Source organism: Ochotona princeps, chromosome 19, assembly GCF_030435755.1.
Source record: "Ochotona princeps isolate mOchPri1 chromosome 19, mOchPri1.hap1, whole genome shotgun sequence".
Lineage (NCBI taxonomy): Eukaryota > Metazoa > Chordata > Mammalia > Lagomorpha > Ochotonidae > Ochotona > Ochotona princeps.
This window is the reverse complement of record NC_080850.1, coordinates 5,849,249-5,867,846: the sequence shown is the minus strand read 5'-3', so window position 1 is coordinate 5,867,846 and position 18,598 is coordinate 5,849,249. Positions and strand designations below refer to the sequence as shown.

Below are 18,598 nucleotides of genomic sequence, written 5' to 3'. Positions count from 1 at the left end.
CTCAAGCCTATGTTTTCCCCCATTGAACTATCTTGGCATCTTGACCAAAAAGTCACAACAGGGCCTGGCGTGGTGACCTAGCAGCTAAAGTTCTAGCCTCGAATGCACTGGGGTCCCATATGGGCACTGGTTCTAATCCCAGCAACCCCACTTCCCATCTAGCTCCCTGCTTGTAGTCTGGGAAAGCAGTCGAGGATGGCCCAAAGCCTTGGGACTCTGTACCAGCGTGGGAGATCCAGAAGAGGCTCCTGGCTCCTGGCTCCTGGCTCTGGATCGGCTGTCAGCCCTGGCCGTTGCAGTCACTTGGGGAGTGAATCATTGGACGGAAGATCTTCCTCTCTGTCTCTCCTCCTCTCTGTATATCTGACTTTCCAATAAAAAAATAAATAAATCTTTAAAAAAACAGTCACAACAGTTTAATTCTGCACTGTCAGTGTTCCATTGATTTGTCTGCCTTTTGTTTTAATGTCAGTACCATATTGTTTTGATCACTGTAGCTTCACAAAATCCTTTAAAAATGGGTAGGTACAACTTGTCTAACTTTGCTCCTTTCCAAAAGCGTTTGGATTATTTTGGGTCTTTTGCATTCTCATACACATTTTAGGATCTGCTTATCAATTTCCACTAAAGAAGTCTACTAGGATCGACAGGGATTGTAATGAAAATATAGATTAATTGCAGACCAATTTGGGAAGAACCGTCATTTGGACAATAATTCCAATTCATAAGTGCACAAACACTGATGCTTCACTAGTAGTACTTCCCCCCAGCCCACTGATAGTACTTTTGTAGTTTGTGTACACATTCTGCATTCTTTCATTAAGCTTGTTTCCTTTTTTGAAGATTTATTTTGTTTTTATTGGAAAGCCAGATCTACAGAGAAGGAAAGACAGAAATATCTTCTGTCCATGGGTTCACTGTGCAAGTGGTTTCAACGGCTGGAGCTGAGCTGATCCAAAGCCAGGAGCCAAGAGCTTCTTCTGGGTCTCCCATGCAAGTGCAGGGTCCCATCCTTCACTGCCTTCCCAGGCCACGAGCAGGGAGCTTGATGGAACGTGGAGCAGCCAGGACACGAACTGGTGCCCACGTGAGATCTCGGTACAAAGTCAGGATTAGCCACTAGGCTATTGTGCTGGGCCCATTGGTAAGCTTTTTCTCTGTATTTTATTCTTTTTGATGCTATGTGAGTAGTACTGCTGTTTTCTGAGTTTCGTTTTTGGATTATTCATTTCCAGGAAACAGAAATACAATGGATTTTTATATATTGATTTTTGTGTGTGTATGGATTTCTGAGAATCGTGGCATTTAAGTCCAGGCAATTCTATTCCTTCTATCTAGTCCAGATGCCTTTCCCGTCTGTTCATGGGCTTACACTGGTGAGCCCCTTCAGGTCAACACAGAACTGAGGCGGGAGGCATGAATTACCCTGCTACGTTCTCCAGCTAAGGGGGAAAGGCCACAGATCCATTTCTAAGGGCATTCTTTGTTATTCCCAGCCCTCTCTTGTTGAAATTGTTAATTATTTCAATTTGGAGAATTAAATACTTAAGTATAAGAATATACTTTCTCGACCACAAATACAAGTAAATAGAGCCCAAAGCCAGGATCTTTGTTTGAAATATTTGAGCAACAGGAAACCATTTGCATCATGCAACAATAGGGCTTGGCTGAACAGCTCTAAGAACATTCATGCACAGTGGGATACTATAAAATCATTAAAAAGGGGACTTAGAAGACGGGAGCTTTAAGGTTCCACACATACAGAAAAGACAAAGTGGTGGGAAAGCCAACTGCTGAGATTCTTTCAGTGTCTACTGTAGCAGTCCTGAAAGGTCGCACGAGCCCCATAAATATGTACAATGCTCATCATAAAAAGGTTAAAGTTCTGTGGGAATGTTAAATTAAAAACAAATTAGTTACAGGGTCCAGTGTGATAGCCTAGCGGCTAAAGTTCTCGTCTTGCATGTGTTGGGATCCCATGTGGGGGCCAATTCGTATCCCCGCTGCTCCATTTCCCATCCAGCTCCCTGCTTGTGGCCTGGGAAAGCAGCAGAACCTTGCATCCACGTGGGAGACCCGGGGGAGGCTCCTGGTTACTTGGGGAGTGAACCAGCCGATGGAAGATCTTTCTGTATCTGCTTCTCTCTGTAAATCTGGTCTGTAAAACTCTGGTCAGTTAAAAGAAATAAATCTTAAAAAAAATCACAAGTGTATTTAACAGCATAGAAGAATTCTTAATGCTACAGTATTAAAACCACCAAAATAACACATATAGAATGATCTCAGACCAGAACGACAGGCATACATCAAGAAAAGAGGAAAGAAACACACAACCATTCCCAGTGTTGGCTCTGGAATAAGGGATCCTGGGGGATGCTTCCCCCTCTCATTTCTATTATACCTTTTTTCATCGTGAGCATTTTATAGCCAGAAAAGGAAATTAAAGCAAAACACACACAAGCCAAACTCCACAGGCATTGCTCATCAGCCTTACCTTACAGTATTCATCGATGGGCACCAGGCGCTTGACGGCCACGTCCCTGATGTGGCTTCGGCGGAAGAGAATCTTGCCTGTGGAAGATGAGAGAGTGTATACCATGGTGAAGGAGGCAGCGCCAAGCTCTCAGCAGCCTGGCTGGCTGCAGCGGTGGCTGACTCGGACGCAGACCTGAGGGGTTCCCCAACAGCACTCCTTCCCCTGCTGCACATTCATAGGCAAGATACCCGCAAACGCTGTGCACAGCTCTGCCACACAGGCTTGGGGGCAGGACGCCCAGTGGCTCAGTTTGAGGGAGATGAAGGAAGCGGAGAGAAACCCCAGGAAAGGATGGAGAAGTGAGACCTGCTGGTGTGAGGTCCTATCCGACTGTAGGACTCAGAGGGGCGAGCAGTGCGTGGGACACCCAGATGCACCAAGACCCAACGGTTCTGCCTCCTCCCTCCCTCCCACACTTTCTGTCCCTGCCTCCCAGTCTCCCTGAGTTCCATGCTCTCAGGAGCCTGTGCTTTCTTCCATGCCTACAACACCCCACCTCCAACCTACCCTATGCCCCATCCCTTTGCTGGCAACTCTCACTCGCCCACAACGGGCCATGTGTTCCTGTCTCTTCGGAGCCTGTACATCGTCCTTATTTCACAGGTGCTGCTTGTGGGACTGGGCACACACAGTGATTGTCGTGGCCTTAGTCAAGGCTGTGGCACTGATTTGGTCAGTGTAAGAACGTGGTTTCTGCCTGCAAAGGTGACAGATGCCACCAGGTGCTCCTCCAATTACTGTGTTCCTTCCAGTAGGTCTTCCTATTGCACTGAAAACTGGTAACCCACCAGTTGCCCTGACATAAACACTTGGGCATCGTGCTAAATGTCTGCAGGCAGGGGATGTGGTTGTAGGGAAATGTAAGTGTCACAATACCCCTGAAGAATTCTGGAAAGACCCAAACATTGAGATGCTATGGATGAGGACTGAGGACAGCAAACCAGAGGCGCCCCAAGAATCCAGAGAAACAGGATGTGGTACAAAAGCATATGCACTCAAGATGAAGACATCTGAAAGTGACGACAAGCCCTCCATCAAGCCCCCGCAGAGCAGGACGGCTCTAGGTGTTTGGCACAATGGATAAGTTGCCATATCTGTTATTGGCATGGTACGTTAGGGTGTTGGTTTGAGTTCTGGCTGCTGCACTTGTGATCTAGCTCCCTACTATGCACACCCTGGGAGGCAGCAGATGATGGCTCAAGTTCAAGGTCTCTACCACATATATGGAAGATCTGAATTGAGTTCTGGGCTCCTGGCTTTGGCCTGGTCCAGCCCTAGCTGGGCAGTGAGCCAGTGGAAAAATCTGTCTCTAGGATGTATAACTAAAAATTACATAAACATACATATCTATGTGTATATGTATATGCCTGTTGCCACATGTATTTAGTACAGACCCTGGCCACAGGAATCGGCCCATTTTGAGAGCCCAATGAGAGAAATCACCCAAGGCTCAGCTTATAGGATTGGACAAAGATGTGAGCCAAGGACAAAGATGTCCCTCCTGCCATACATATAGGGACTTTCCAGTACAGGAGCCAGGAAGCCAGTGGCTGTGGCAGGGTCTTCTGGAGTAGGCCACAGGCCAATCCCAAGGCTGCCTCCTGTCAGCTGTATTGCCATGGAGAACAAACTTAGCTCTTAGAGCTCCTCCTCCGTAGCTCGTCTCTTAGAAGCCACCTGCACACACCCAGTTTCAGGGCTGGCCCACTCACCATAGCTACCTAAGTTTTCTCAGTAACATCGTTTTACATTCTGCAATGAAGGGCACATACCCCTTCCTTACCTCCGGCCTTCTTGAGACTTGGGGCCCAGCTCAGGGGGTCAAGGCCACACAGCAGAGCCAGCAGCTACGGGGCAGAACTGTGTGGCCAGCGCGTGAGGCACGCGAGCCAAGGTCTCCATGGTGTAGAAGGCGTTTGCATGTGGGCAGGGAGGGAGAGCAGCTCCCACTCTCCTGGAATGGAAAGGGTGTCTGGTGGGAAGGGCTAGCTTTTGTTTCCAGCATGGAAGAAGGCCAAACTGTAATTCTTCATTTTCAAGCTGCATCCTCTGCCAAATGGGCCTTCCCCAGCTCCTGCTGGGCTGGAAAACTGCACAGGCGCCCTGCCCTCCCCCACCGCAGTCCAACGCAAGCTGCGGCTTTGTTCTGCTGACGCGGCAGTCCTGGCCGAAAGCTGCCCCCTTGCAGTGGGGCAGCTTTGTGTTTCCCTTGTGTTTCCCTGCCCTTGGCCTTGGCTTCGAGGAAAAGCTTAGAGGGGACACCCGACCGACGGGTCAGGGGTCTCAGGGTCCAACGAGGCCTCTTTGAGCCACAAGTGGGTACTTTGTGTCCCTGAGAACAGCATCTTCATTAATTGCGGGGTGGAAAAGGATTACGTAACCCCAAAAGGATTTGAGAAAGAGCCGGGGCGAGGGTCGGGATCAAGTTCTTCTCCGCCTTGGGAAGTTTTCCCAGAGCTGGTTTTGCCTTTCATCCAGCAAAGAACTGCAACTTACTGCTTGCCTTTTTTTCCCCCTTGATGAAAAAAAAAAACAAAAAACCCTACATTTTAGAGCCTTGCTTCACTTGAATTATCAGATTGGTCTTTTAACGTTCACCCCCAACACAGGAAACTAAGAAATCCCAAAGCCATGTTCCAGGGCACTCTGTGTCTGCCCAGGAACCTGCTGTACCCCAGGGATGGGACCTCCAGAAGTGGGGGTTGCTGGTCCATCTACAGATGTGGGAGGGCAGGAGCAAGGTCGCCTGCGTGAGGCCATGAGGCCCTCATACTTGGCTGTGGCAGCTGGCACGGTGGGTTTTCCCTGTCACAGGTGGATACTTGGCAGTGGTGTTAGCTTTTCTAAGACAAAGGATTCTCCGAGTGGAGGGGGTAGGGAGGCAAACACACCTTCCCTGTCTCTAACTGCCTTGAGCAATGACACATGGGGGACCCACTGCTGTCCTCCCCAGGGAATGGCCTTCCACCTGGGAACCTAGAAAGGGGAAAAGATGAGCTGTCTGGCTCTAAGCACCTGTGATTCACAGTGACTACCACTTGGCTGATTATTTGAATATTAAAGTACTGGAATGACTGCTGCTGTAGCATAGCACATAATACTGCTGCCCAAGATGCTGGCATTTCATTGGGCACTGGTTCGAGTCCTGGTTGTGTCACTTTATTTAAAAAAAAAAAAGATTCATTTATTTTTATTACAAAGTCAGATATACAGAGAGGAAGAGAGACAGAGAGGAAGATCTTCTGTCCGATGATCCACTCCCCAAGAGAGCACAACGGCCAGTGCTGTGCTGATCCAGAGGCAGGATCCAGGAATCTCCTCCAGGTCTCCCACGCGGGTGCAGAGTCCCAAGGCTTTGGCCCATCCTCAACTGCTTTCCTAGGGCACAAGCAGGGTGCTGGATGGGAAATAGAGCTGCCAGGATTAGAACCAGCATCCAGATTGGATCCTGGCGTGTTCAAGGCGAGAATTTGAGCCGCTAGGCCACCACCCTGGGCCCGGTTGTGTCACTTTTGATCTAGCTCCCTGCTAATGTGCCTGGGAAAGCAGAGGAAGATGGCCTAAGCGCTTGGGCCCCTGAATCCTTGTGGGAGACAAAAAGGCTCTTGGCTTCTGGCTTTGGATTGGCTCAGCTCTGGCCATCGCAGGCATTTGGAGAGCAAAACAAATAGAAGATTTCTCTCTGTGTATGTGATTCTTTCAAATAAATAAGTAAATAAAAACATTAAAAAAAGTATATAAGGGCCAGGGGCAGTAGTCTAGTGGCTAAGTCCTTGCTTTGCAAGTGCCAGGATCCCATATGGGCATGGGTTCGTATTCCAGCTGCACCACCTCCCATCCAGCTCCCTGCTTGTGACCTGTGAAAGCAGTGGAGGATTGGCCAAAGCCTTGGGAACCTGCACCGCACCCACATGGGAGAGTGGAAGAAGCTCCTGGCTTCTGGGTTTGGATTGGTTCAGCTTTGCGTGATGCAACCAGTTGTGGAGTGAACCAGCAGATGGAAGATCGCTCTACTATATCCTTCTCTCTGTAAATCAGACTTCCCAATAAACAAACAAATAAATAAATAAAATAATAAAGTAGAATAAGAGGGGTGGACATCTGGGATAGTGGTTAAGATGTTGGTTAAGACATCTGAGGCCCGGGGTTCAACACCTGATTCCAGACTCCCGATTAGCTGGTTTCCTGTCACTCTTGTGGGCAACCTGGATTCAGTTTCCGGCTTCGGCCTCAGCTGTGGGCCATTATGGGCACTTGGAGAATGAACCACCTGATGGAAGCTCTTCATCTCACAAATGAATGAATGTATGAATGAATAGAAATAACACTAGTGCTTAATAGCTCTGAACCCCCTGCCAGGCATTCACAAGACCCTCATAACAACTTCATCATTTAAGTGTCCATATCAGCTTTAATTTGTAAAAGAAGTGAAATGTTGTTTATTTGCCCAAGGTTACGGGGTTGGGATGCAGGTCCATCTGACTCCAAGCACGAGGTATAGCAGTCAGCCACACTGTGTCTGGACCTTAGTTCTGTCATCTGTACAAGTACTTATAGGTTCCCTGAGACTTGGTTTGTTCATCTGTAAAATGGGCACAGTGGTCTCTTACATATCTTGCAGTAAAAAAAGTGTGAATGTTAAGCACTTTACCCAGACACTGGCTCACAACAGACAGCTGCCTGAGATACCTGCAACCCATACCAGAGTGCCTGGATTCAAGTTCAGGTTCTGCTTCCTGATGAAGTGTACCATGGAAGGCAGCAGGTGGTGGCTCAAGTGCTTGGGTCCCTGTTCCTATGTAGGAGACCCATATTGAATTCCTGGCTCCTGGTTTCAGGCTCGCCCAACCTCAGCCATGGGAACAGTGGATGGAAGACCTCTGTCTCTGATTATTTTTCAAATACAATACACAATAAACAAAAAATCTTAAAAACCATGATAGCAATTATGACTTGAAGTGCTAACACTGGTTCGGGTAACTCAGTTTTTGAGCTGAAGCAGCTTGGTACCTTTCCTTTGCCAGGAATCTGGGGGGCAAGGGAAGAATGCCAAGTGTCTCAAGAACAGGGTACAGCTGTGATGGCATCAAATCCCACACGGCAGCTGGCCAGGCACCCACAGATGTGGCAGACAGGCAGGTGAACAGACTAAACGGGTCCCAAAGATGTCCTGCCCTGATCCACACAGCTCTAGCACACGATGAGTTACTGTATGCTGCACATCCACTGGATTAGCCAGGGAATCCAGGAGCCCTCAGGAGCAGACAGCTTCACCCAAATGGTGGAAGAAGCGGGAAGTCAAAGGGATGTGAAATGCAGGACTGCCCGAGGGCCACTGAGGAATGTGGCAGCTTCTGCAAGTCAAGAGGGGTCCCCGGCTTACAGCCAGCAGATGAACAGGCATCTCGGTCAAATGTTGGCGAGGAACTGAATTCTGACAACGCTCTGAGTGAGGCTGGAAGTGGATTCCTTCCCAAGGCCCTCCCAACAAGAGCCCAGTCTGGTCAACACCTTGGCTTTGGCCTTCTGAGACCCTAAACAGAGAAACTAGCTGAGCCTACCCGAACTTCTAGACCATAGAGTTGTGAGATCATAGGTGACTGCTTCAGATGATAAGCTGCTTGCTAATTTGTTATGCAGGACAGAAAATAAATCCCATAGTTACAATAAGAGAAGCCACTCACTACAAAAACCTTACCCAACTCTATGTATCCCCATTTTAGAAACTGAAGAAACAGGATCCTGAGGTCAATGTCTTGCTTAAGGTCCAGTAGCTGCTAAGCATGTCAGGATTCACCCACTAATGCTAGAAATGACTGTGACATGCCCCCTCACGCAGGAGAAGGAGCTGGCCCAAGAGACCCCTGGAGTTGTTCAGGAACCCCCAGGTCTCCCCTGGTGAGAACACCTGCTCCACGCACCTGGCAGGAAAGGAATGATCCGCTGTTTGGGGTCCTTCTGTCCTCCTTCCATGGGAAATTTGTCCAGCATCTGCATCTAAATGGGGAGAAAATACCAAGAAGAGAAAATTTTCATAATCCTAGAAACACATCTCTGACATTTTGAAAGGAATTGCATGAAACAGGAGACTTGACCTACAGAGAGTTCACTTTGTTCAATTTTCCAAAAACCTAAACGAACGGGGAAGACAAGTTCAGTCGGAGCTAGGGACTCCCTCCTCAAAGACAAAACGAAACGAAACAAAACAAAGTGAAGCAAAACAAAACGTTGATGTCTACCGCAGCTGGAGTTGTGAGGGCTCAGAGCTAGGAGAGATCATTCTGTCTGCCGAGGGGTCTCCAGCCACAGTATCTAAAATAGTGAATCACAGATGCCTGCAGGGCCACCAGCCAGCAGGTCCTGACATTTCCTAAGGACTGCCAAGCTGAGTTAAGAAATAAGCCACCAGGGTGGGCACTGCGGTACAGTGAGTTGAGCTGTTGCTCGGGAAACCCACATCCCATGTCAGAGAGCCTGTGAACAAACCCTGCCTCCTCTCCTGATCAAGCTTCCTGCTAATGCACCTGGGAGGTAGCAGGCGACTGCTCAAGGAATTGGGTTCCTGGCACCCACATGGGAAATCTGGATGTAGTAAAGTCAGGAGCCACTAATGCTATCTGCATTCCCCAGGTGGGTGGCAAAGGCCCAAGCCTTGGAGTCTTCTGCTGCCTGATGTTGCATCAGCAGGGAGCTGAGTCAGCAGAGTGGCCAGGAACTGCCCCTCGGGAGCCCTCACAGCATCGTTCCACTGTGACGACCCAGGGAGCCAGACACCTGCAGAAACCTGCTATGGGCTTGCGTCCCGTAGAGTCGCAGGCCAGGGCCTCAAGTGCACATTGTGTTTTTTGGCCATCCTATCAATCTGCTTCTAACCGACTGCTACCAAGACGGTTGAAAGAATGGAACCATGGTATTGGGCTCCACCCTTGCTTCTCCAATGCAGCTGCTAGACATTTTATTGATCTGAAGGGTAGAGAGACAGAGATTTTTCCATCCTCCGATTTAGCCCTTAAATGTGTGCAACAGTCAAGACTGAGCCAAAGTCAAGTTAAGAGACTGGAAACCAATCTAGGTGTGTTCCACTTGGATGGCAGGGGTCAAAGCATTTCAGCCATCACCTGTTGCCTCCCAGACTCCACATTAGTAGGAAGCTGGGATTGTAATCTGACAAGAGACATGGGTGTTCCACGTGGCACCTTGACCGCTGTACCAGATGTGCCTGTCCCCTTTGGTTCTGCTATATGAGGTCCCGTGGGGAGATGGGGCTGGGCACCCTGTACCTGCAGGCTGGACCATATCTGTGTTACTGCCAGTGGCTTCTAATCATTAGCCCCTCCTCTGTCCCATGTGGTGATGGAAACTGGCTGGCCACTGTCCTTCAGAGATGGCAAGGTGATGGTGGAGCCTTGCTGGGAAAGGCAGCTTTCCTTCTCTGAATCCAAGAATTCTTTGATGTGGGCACACAGCAACAATGTGCAGAACTGGTAGTCCAGGAGGTCGTGTGTGTGTGTGTGTGTGTGTGTGTGTGTGTGTGTGTGAACACAGGGGGACTTATGGGAGTGGTGATTAACTTTCCGGTCAATTTTTGCTCTGAACCTAAAACTGCTCTAAACATAGAAGACTACTAAACAAACACAACTGGGTGGAGTGATCCATGAGCTTTTTGGGAGGGGGACTGCTGCAGGAGATGTTCATTAAGCAGTCCTGGCACATAATATTCCTCTTAAGCATGATCATCTAGTGATGAGCCAGTCCCACAAATATCTGCCTAGCAGCTGACTGTGAGCAAGCCCTGTCCCACCCGTGATTTCTTCTGACCTTCCTCATAATCCTGAATAATAACACATATTCCTACGTCACAGCTGAAGACACAGGGACATAAAGAGGACAGTGAATTGGCCTGAGGTCCCCCAGGGAAAAGGTGGCCCAGCGGGTCCGAGGCTCGTGGTCTCCATTTTCCTTCCCCTTCTCCCAGATTGCTCTTGGAAGTAGCCTCAGAGTCACTTGAGCAACGAAAAACGAGCCAGAGACCTGGCCTGCTTCCCACACAGAGTGCACGTGAGAGGCACATCGCCCTCTGGGAAGCGGGGCCATTCATCAGTCTAAGCGGCTGTCTCAGAGATTGAGCGGTCTTGCCTGACGCCACTTCGTCTCTCCCTTTTTAGTCATGTGTCAAAGGCAATGTTGAAACACCATTAACCGGCACTGTAAAAACAGAATGTACCAGAAACCCGTCTGCCCTACCTAATGTGATGGCTGCATTCTCTCCAGCTCCCCCGATCCTCCAGGCAAAAGCTCATGTGGGCTGTGGAGGGCCTGGCCAGCTTCTCCACCCTGCACCCTGACTCGTTGCTCCCCCAAGGGCTCTGCTGTCTCCAGGCATGTTCTTTATCTATCTGATCTGAGATGCTGGCCAGTCCAATCACAGAGAAGACCCTTGGGGTGAGATCTCAGTATTTCTCTAGGTCCACGAGCGGCCCCACCTCTTTGGGCAGACAAGGATCCCAGCCCCTTACCCTGCACACTTTCAGAGTAGGGATTTTCAGTTATATCAAGACATCTTTGAATTGTCTGTCAGCCCCTGTGGTCTTCATAATTTGTGCTAAATACACACAACCTTAACTCTACCCTCTCAATCTTACGGAAATGTACAACTTAGCAGTGGTAAGCACACTCATACCCACATACCACGGTGCACCTGTCACAGCAGCTGCCTGCAGAACCCCTTCTCTGTGCAACACATAAACTCTGAGCTCACCATAGGGCTTTCCCATTCCCCTCTCCCCAGCTCACCACCACTGCACCTTGTCTCTAAGCCTTTGGCAGCTCAATGGGTCTCAGTTATGGTCCTCATCCTTTGGTGACCACCTTCCTTCTCTTAGCAAGCCAAATATAAGGCCTATTTGTTCTACAGTTTGTATCAGGACTTCTGTCAGTACCAGCCCTTGCGAGGAGGTTTTTAAAAGTTGATAGCCCCTCCACCATCACCTCCAGCCCCTTGCAGCCTCCTCGGGTCCTACAACGGCTGGAGTTGGGCAGCGGGACAGAATGTTTTTCGATGATGGAAATATCCTATGTGTGTGGCTGTCCAATATGGTGTCTACCAGTCCTAGCTATTTCCTGAACATTTAAAATGATGCTCCTGCAACTTAGCACCAGATTTCAAAACTTGAATTTCATTTCAATTTCTACTTGAGTAATTTCATGGTACCAATGGTCTCTGCATTGGGCAATTCAAAGCTGGACTCTGAAATTCCTCCTCCTTATTAAGCCACATCTGGCTTTCCCAATCACCATAACAGTGTAAAAAAGATTACTACTTGCAAAGGTTAGGACTGGGCATAAAAGTTGAAACAGCAGAAGCTGGCAAATTATTTTGCCTTTGGTCTCAGTGCATCCTTGGTTCGCCAGTCAAAAGCTGTCTCCATGCAGACAAGTGCCACACTGGGCCCAAGACCTCCCAGCAGGTGCCTCCAGGGCCTCCAGGGGCCCCATATTCAGGCAGGCCCCACACAGCCCCAGACCAGCGGCTCCCTCCAGGAAGGCTGGGCATAGCTGTTATCCTTGGTAACAAGAAGTCCACCACCCAGACAGGTGCAGGGTGAGGAGGACTGGAAACCCGGAGGCAGGAAGGGAGAGGGAGGAGTGGGAATGAGCCACATCCCCAGGCCCCGAGGCTAAGGCTCCATCAGCAGTTTCCAAGACTTGAGCTGTGGTGGTGAGGTGAGGGGAGAGCGGGTCAGGCCGTCCAAGGCAAACACCAAGCCTGTGAGCTGGCAGGGTCAGCCACACGTGGGTTGTGTTGTGTTAGCAGCAGCCAGCTAGGCTGGACTTGGGAGGGACTGATGCCCTCAATATCACAAAGGCCCTGAGTCCCAGAAGAGTGGGGCAGGAAGTGGAGAAAGGCTGATAGGACCAGCTTGTGCAGCTGCAGGCTGGTAGGGGGCCCTGTGGTTACTGAGGCCAGGGACTCAGCGTTAGGAAGACGAAGTCCGTGAACTTACCCTTCATCATGTGACTTGTGATTTTGGGGTTTCGGGCTTCTCTGTGAGCTGGACTACATGTCATAGCACTACATGGCACCTGCCACTGCCCCTCTGCCTGGGTACTTTCCCCACCCAAGTCAGGTCTGCCTTCTCTCCCCCTGGTCCCCTTGTCAGTCTGCTGCCTCTCTTCTGTGCCTGTCCCCTCCTCTTTTTACATGCCAGAACCTGGTACGAACAGCAAATGTCTGAATGAATGAACACATGAATAGGCAGTGTTTAACTAGCTTGGCCAGTTGGGAGAGGAATGATGACCTGGCAGGTGGGAGCAGCAGGATCTGCATCTTAATTCAGATGCAAATGAGCATGCTAGTCATAGCTGCCTCTGGTTTAGAAATGGAGAATTGTGGAATTGGTGTTGTGGTGTAGTGGGTAAAGCCAGAGACTTTGAAGTTGGCATTCCATTTGGGTGCCAGTTCAAGTCCCGGCTGTTCTACTTCCTATTCAGCTCTCTGCTCTTGCATTTGGGAAAGCAGTGGAGGATGGCCCAAGTGCTTGGGTCTCTGCACTCACACGGGAGAACTGGATGAAGCCCCTGGCTTTGGACTGTCCCAGTTCAAGCTGTTACAGCCATTTGAAAAGTGGACCAGCAGTTGGAAAATCTTTGTCTCTGTCTCTCTTCTGTAACTCTTCTTTCAAAAAACATATATAATCCTTAAAAAAAAAAACTTAAGTGTGCAGGACAGGGCTGCCACTGTATTTTCTTGGCTACACATCACCGGGATGGTCAGACTGATCCACATGTATGTACACAGCACATGGGAGGCCTACCCTCATCTGAGAGGGTCATGTCTGGGGTGAAAAGTGTGTCTGAACACAGATCAGGGCAGCCCCTCACAAACACGGCTGCTGGAGCAGTGGCCAGGCACTGGCAGGGACCTCGCTGGGATGGCTTCCCAGCTGGTTGAAGCCTGCCAGGGAGCCAGAAACTGCCACCTCCAGCAAAGCCAAAGCCCTCCCAGCCCTCTGGGCTCGGGAGCATCTGAGCAGGGAGTCTGTAAAATGTCAATCTCTCTCTCTCTCTTACACACACACACACACACACACACACACACAGTCTGCTACTCTATTTTTCAGACAAAACAAAAGGAAGTACAATGCCTGTGTCCCAGTGTCCCACTGTCCCACTGCAATGGATTCTCCAGTGGAGACCCAGGCCTAGGAAGAAAAGGAGGCTCTGAGAGGCTCAATGACTGGTCTACGGGTGCCCAGCTGGTAACACAAAAGCTGGGACCCAGCAACAAGTGTCCAGCTCCATACCCATCCCTGCTCCCACATGTGAATGAAGTCATGGGACCAGACATTAACTGGCAGTGGAAATTGTGACCATTAGGATCTGCCTCTTCTAGGACAAGCAAGTCAGGGAACCGAATCAAAAGGTGATGCTTCTAGGGGAATCAGCTCTTCCTACAGGGAAGTGGGCACTTGCCCAACTGTTCCCAGAGGCCCACTGCTGACTCTTTCTTCTGCCTAGCTGTCCTGAACCACAAATGGGGTATACACTGTTTCCTGTCACCCACAAGCTAGTTCCAGGATGTACATAAGGTTGGTTCAGAGCATGGGCAGGATTCTGGTTTCACTTCCAGTGGCCCTGAATGGTCTGGTTATGGGATCTGAGAGAAGTCAACAAGACTTTTTCCTTTTTACTTGAAAAGGAGAGTTACAGAGAGGAGGAAGAAAGAGAGATTGATCTTCCATCATTGGTTCATTCCCCACATAGCTTGGCCAAAGTCAGGAGCTGGGAGCTTCCTCTGGGTCTCCCATGTGGGTGCAGAGGCGCAAGTACCTGAGCCAGTCTCTGTTGCTTTCCCAGGCACACAACAGGTACTGGACTGGAAGTGGAGTAGCGGGAACTTGAACCGGCATCACAATCACTGGCATCCAGCTCACATTGCTGGGGTATTTCCTTTTCCCTGAAGGCCCTGTACTGACCTGTTGGACACACCCTGAAGCTGTGGCTGCTACCACACTGGCCACTTCCAGGCCCAGACACAAAGAAAGACAAGACATGCAGAAAGACACATTCTTGCCGACCCCTGGATCTCTCCACCACAGTCCGCTCATCAAGGGTCTTGGTGAATAACCCAAGCTGATGGAGTTTCGTTTTCTGTACCTCAAACAGTTGACTCAGCCCAGATCTTGCAGTCAGGAAGCGGCAACAGTGGGATGCACGCCCAGCTCGGATTCCCAAGCCCAGGACCTTAACCACTCTGTGAAATTGACATCGCCTCTGCCTCTTGCCTTTTTGCCAACCTCCAGCAGTAACGAACGCACTGCCAGCAGTAATCCTAACAGCTGGCATTTGTTCGGGTGTTGCAGGTCACAAACTGCCCCTGCGCACATCGTTGCCCATGTTACTGTGGTCAGGATGCTATTTGGGGCACCAGCATCCCACATCACAGTACCTGGACTTAAGTCTTAGTTCTGAATCTGATTCTAGCTTCCTTCAAAGAGACGCCTTTCCTGTGCGTGTAGCAGCAGGTGAGGGCTTGGGTACTTGGGTCCTTGCCACCCAAGTGGGAGTCTTTTTTTTTTTTTAAAGATTTATTCATTTTATTACAGCCAGATATACAGAGAGGAGGAGAGACAGAGAGGAAGATCCTCCGTCCGATGATTCACTCCCCACATGAGCTGCAACGGGCTGGTGCGTGCCGATCCGAAGCCGGGAATCCGGAACCTCTTCCGGGTCTCCCATGCGGGTGCAGGGTCCCAATGCATTGGGCTGTCCTCCACTGCTTTCCCAGGCCACAAGCAGAGAGCTGGATGGGAAGTGGAGTTGCCGGGATTAGAACCGGCGCCCATATGGGATCCCGGGGTGTTCAAGGCGAGGACTTTAGCCGCTAGGCCATGCCGCCGGGCCCCCAAGTGGGAGTCTTAAATTGGGTTTTGGGTTCTGCGCTCTTGATTTCTGCCTGGTCTAGCCCCGGCTGTTGTAGAAATCTGACGAGTAAAACAGAAGATGGATGATCTATCTTGGACTTCCAAATAGAAATGATTTTAAAAATTGAGATATTCATTCATCATAAAGTGAACAATTCAATGGTTTCTAGATTATTCACATGGTTCTGTAAATCATGACTATTATCTGATTCTGGAATATTTTCATCACCCCTGAAATATTCAGTACCAACCAGCAGCAGTCCCTCTAGGGTTGTCCTACCCCTAACCTGGGATAGTCACTTCTCCACTTTCTTTTTAATTTTTAAATTTTTTTTTTAATTGGAAAGGCAGATTTACAGAGAAGGAGACAGAGAAAGATCTTCCATCTGGTGATTCATTCCCCAAGTAGCTGCAACAGTTGGAGGTGAGTTAATCTGAAGTCAGGAGCCAGGGGCTTCTTCTGGGTCTTCTACGTGGGTGAGGGTCCCAAGGCTTTGGGCCGTCCTCCTCTGCTTTCCCAGGCCACAAGCATGGAGTTGTATGGGAGGTGGAGTAGCCGGGACATAAACCCGTGCCCATAGGAGATCCCGGCACATGCAAGGTGAGAATTTAGCCATTGAGCTGATGTGCCTTTACTTTCTGGGTCTGTGTTGTTGCCTCTTCTGAACACGACTCAAGCATTTTCACCCACAGGAACCTTAACAAGTTGCCACTGGAGAGGAGCACAGCACAGCATGGCAGAGCAGCTGAGAGCATGACCTCTGACGTCACCACCCTGCCTCGAATCTGAGTCCCATGTTCATCAGTTGGGTGACCTTGGACAGACAATGGGACCTCTCTGAGCCTGAGAGCTCCTCATGAAGACTACACGAGTCACTGCATCTAGAAGCTTAGACAGGTGGGGCCCGCACCCAGTGCTGGTGCTGGCCCCTTCCCGGTCCGTGTTGCCCATAAGAACACTTGGGCTCAGAGGGGTTAAGGGGGGTGCCCAAGGCCACACAGTTGGCAGCTGGCTGAGCCCTAGGTCTGCTGACCGAGTCCTGCCTTTTCCGTGACACCACATGGTCCTGGCTGCCTCTCCACCAGGGCTCCGGGGAGCCAAGTTTCTCACGAACAAAACCAAGAGCCTATGCCAGGAAGGAGGGAGAGGAGGACGGGACCATGAAATCATTTAACTTTAGGGAGCCACAGCCCTAAGCGGGCTGGCCTTGCAGGAACAGCTGACTGAGGCTGGTGTGGTCCTGCCCTAGTTTCCAGTTTCCCCCTCTGTAGGGAGGAGGGATGTGAGGGGGCGGGGGTGCATTTCCAGGCCTTTCTTGCTCCAGCTGCCCAATGGGGCCTGCCTAAGCCACAGAAGACCTGCCTTGAAGAAAACTCTGTTATCAGACAGACAAGGAACATCGAGGCTACTCCTGAGGTCCCAGCAAACCCAATGATGTTGAGGATGGAGGGTCAGGAAGACCTGTGACCAAACCCCAGGAATACTGGTCCCCAAGGAAGCCACTCTAGTCAAGTCACATCTGCGTAGAGGGACAGAGGGCAGGCCAGGTGATTCCTAAGTCAGGCACCATCTCCTTGAATTGTTACAATAACATGTGTAGGGAAAGGACTTTTCGCTTCCACTATACAGATAGGAACACTGAGGCTCGGAAACAGACAAAAGTGGTACCAAGTTGAGAGGCACTGTTAAGGGGTGAGCAAGATTGGTCTGATCCAACAATCTCTGGTCACAAGCCTTGGGCCATGTGGGCATGGTCCATTTTGCACACTAGCAGTCAACAGTGTGCAGAAGTGTTACTGGGGCCTCCTCCCCAACCTAAGCTAGCTCCCCCAGAAGATGCTATACCAATGAACCTCATCTTCTCAGCCACAGGTGTTAACCGCAGGTGACAGGCCCAAGAGGGGACACTGACCTTGACCCCAGACCCTTGGGACAATCAGAGCCTCTCTGCTGGAGGCCAGAACTAGCAGCCAGAAATTCCAATGCCTTGGTACCTGGAAAGGTACTAGTGCTGGGGGCTCATGGGGCCTACTGAGGGATGCTCTTGTCCTGGGACAGTGGGCAGTGAAAGGAATTGGTGCAGAGAAAGGCTAGTGGGCAAACAAGGCAGGCACCACAAGTGATCCTGAGGCCAGTGACAAATGCTGGGGAGCTGCTGATCGGAGTGTGACATTTGCTCTGGGTTCCATGGGACCTGCCTGCCTCCTCCTATAAATCTGACCTCCCTTTGTGCCTAGCTAATTGCACAGGGTTTTGCTGTAAGGAGCTAAACTGTCCCCAGGATGCCAATTAAATCCACCACTTCCCTCTTGGAGGCACCAGGCAGGTGAGCAGCGGCAGCACCCCCGCTCCAGCCCCTGAGAAGTCCATCCTGCAGCTTGCAGAGGCGTCTACCGGGCAATCATGGTCCACATCCCAGTCCAGCTGTATGGAGTCTGCATATAGCACCCCCGGGCCTGGGTAAACGCCTAGTGTCGTAGCGCCTTTCATGTACGGCATCTTTCCTTCTTTACATCCAGCCCACGTCTGCTGCAGAGTGGAGCGAAAGATGCAGTCTGCACAACACACACACACACACACACACACACACACACACACAGCTTTCATTATACTTTCCCTAATTAGGCAACTGGTGCTGCGACTGCTTCAGGTCAGCTCTGGGCAGGGTGTGGGGTAGAGGTAGTCTCAGTGACACAGTACCTTCCCTTTAAGATAACACAAAACAGAGGCTCTGGAAATGCTCTGGCAGTTTCTGGAACATCCACGCAAGCCCATTCCTTTTGCACTGCTCACTCATACTGACTGGCATGGGGGAGCCTATGGCACACATACAATATGTTCTCTGGGACTTCAGGAAGTGGTTTTTACCCTTTCTGCAGAGCTGCTGAAAACCATTTTGCAGTCACGTGGGTAGAATGGCAGCCTAAAGCCAATAGCGTGGATGCAAGAATGAGAGAAGGCAAGAAGATGCCAGGTCAGGACATGCTGGGAAAACCCTGAATTAAGCCATATCTGAAGCTTCCCCCAACCCTCGAAGATAATACAGTTACAATGGCTAAAAGCAAAGCAAAACAAAACAAAAAACTCCTGTCTACACACGCCAGTTTGAGTCAAGTTTTTGTCACTTGCAGCTGGCAC

The 18,598-nt window shown here is 50.1% G+C and overlaps 1 protein-coding gene across 1 annotated transcript in view; it reads right to left on the bottom strand.

The window, feature by feature from the left end:
• SH3PXD2B (SH3 and PX domains 2B) overlaps nucleotides 1–18,598 on the bottom strand; it is a 91,462-nt gene that overhangs the window by 39,147 nt on the left and 33,717 nt on the right. The window contains exons 3-4 of the mRNA XM_004587423.2: nucleotides 8,458–8,533; nucleotides 2,495–2,571 (exon numbers count right to left, since the gene is read on the bottom strand). Of these exons, the coding sequence (XP_004587480.2) occupies nucleotides 2,495–2,571; nucleotides 8,458–8,533 (153 nt within the window). The remainder of the gene's footprint in view (nucleotides 1–2,494; nucleotides 2,572–8,457; nucleotides 8,534–18,598) is intronic.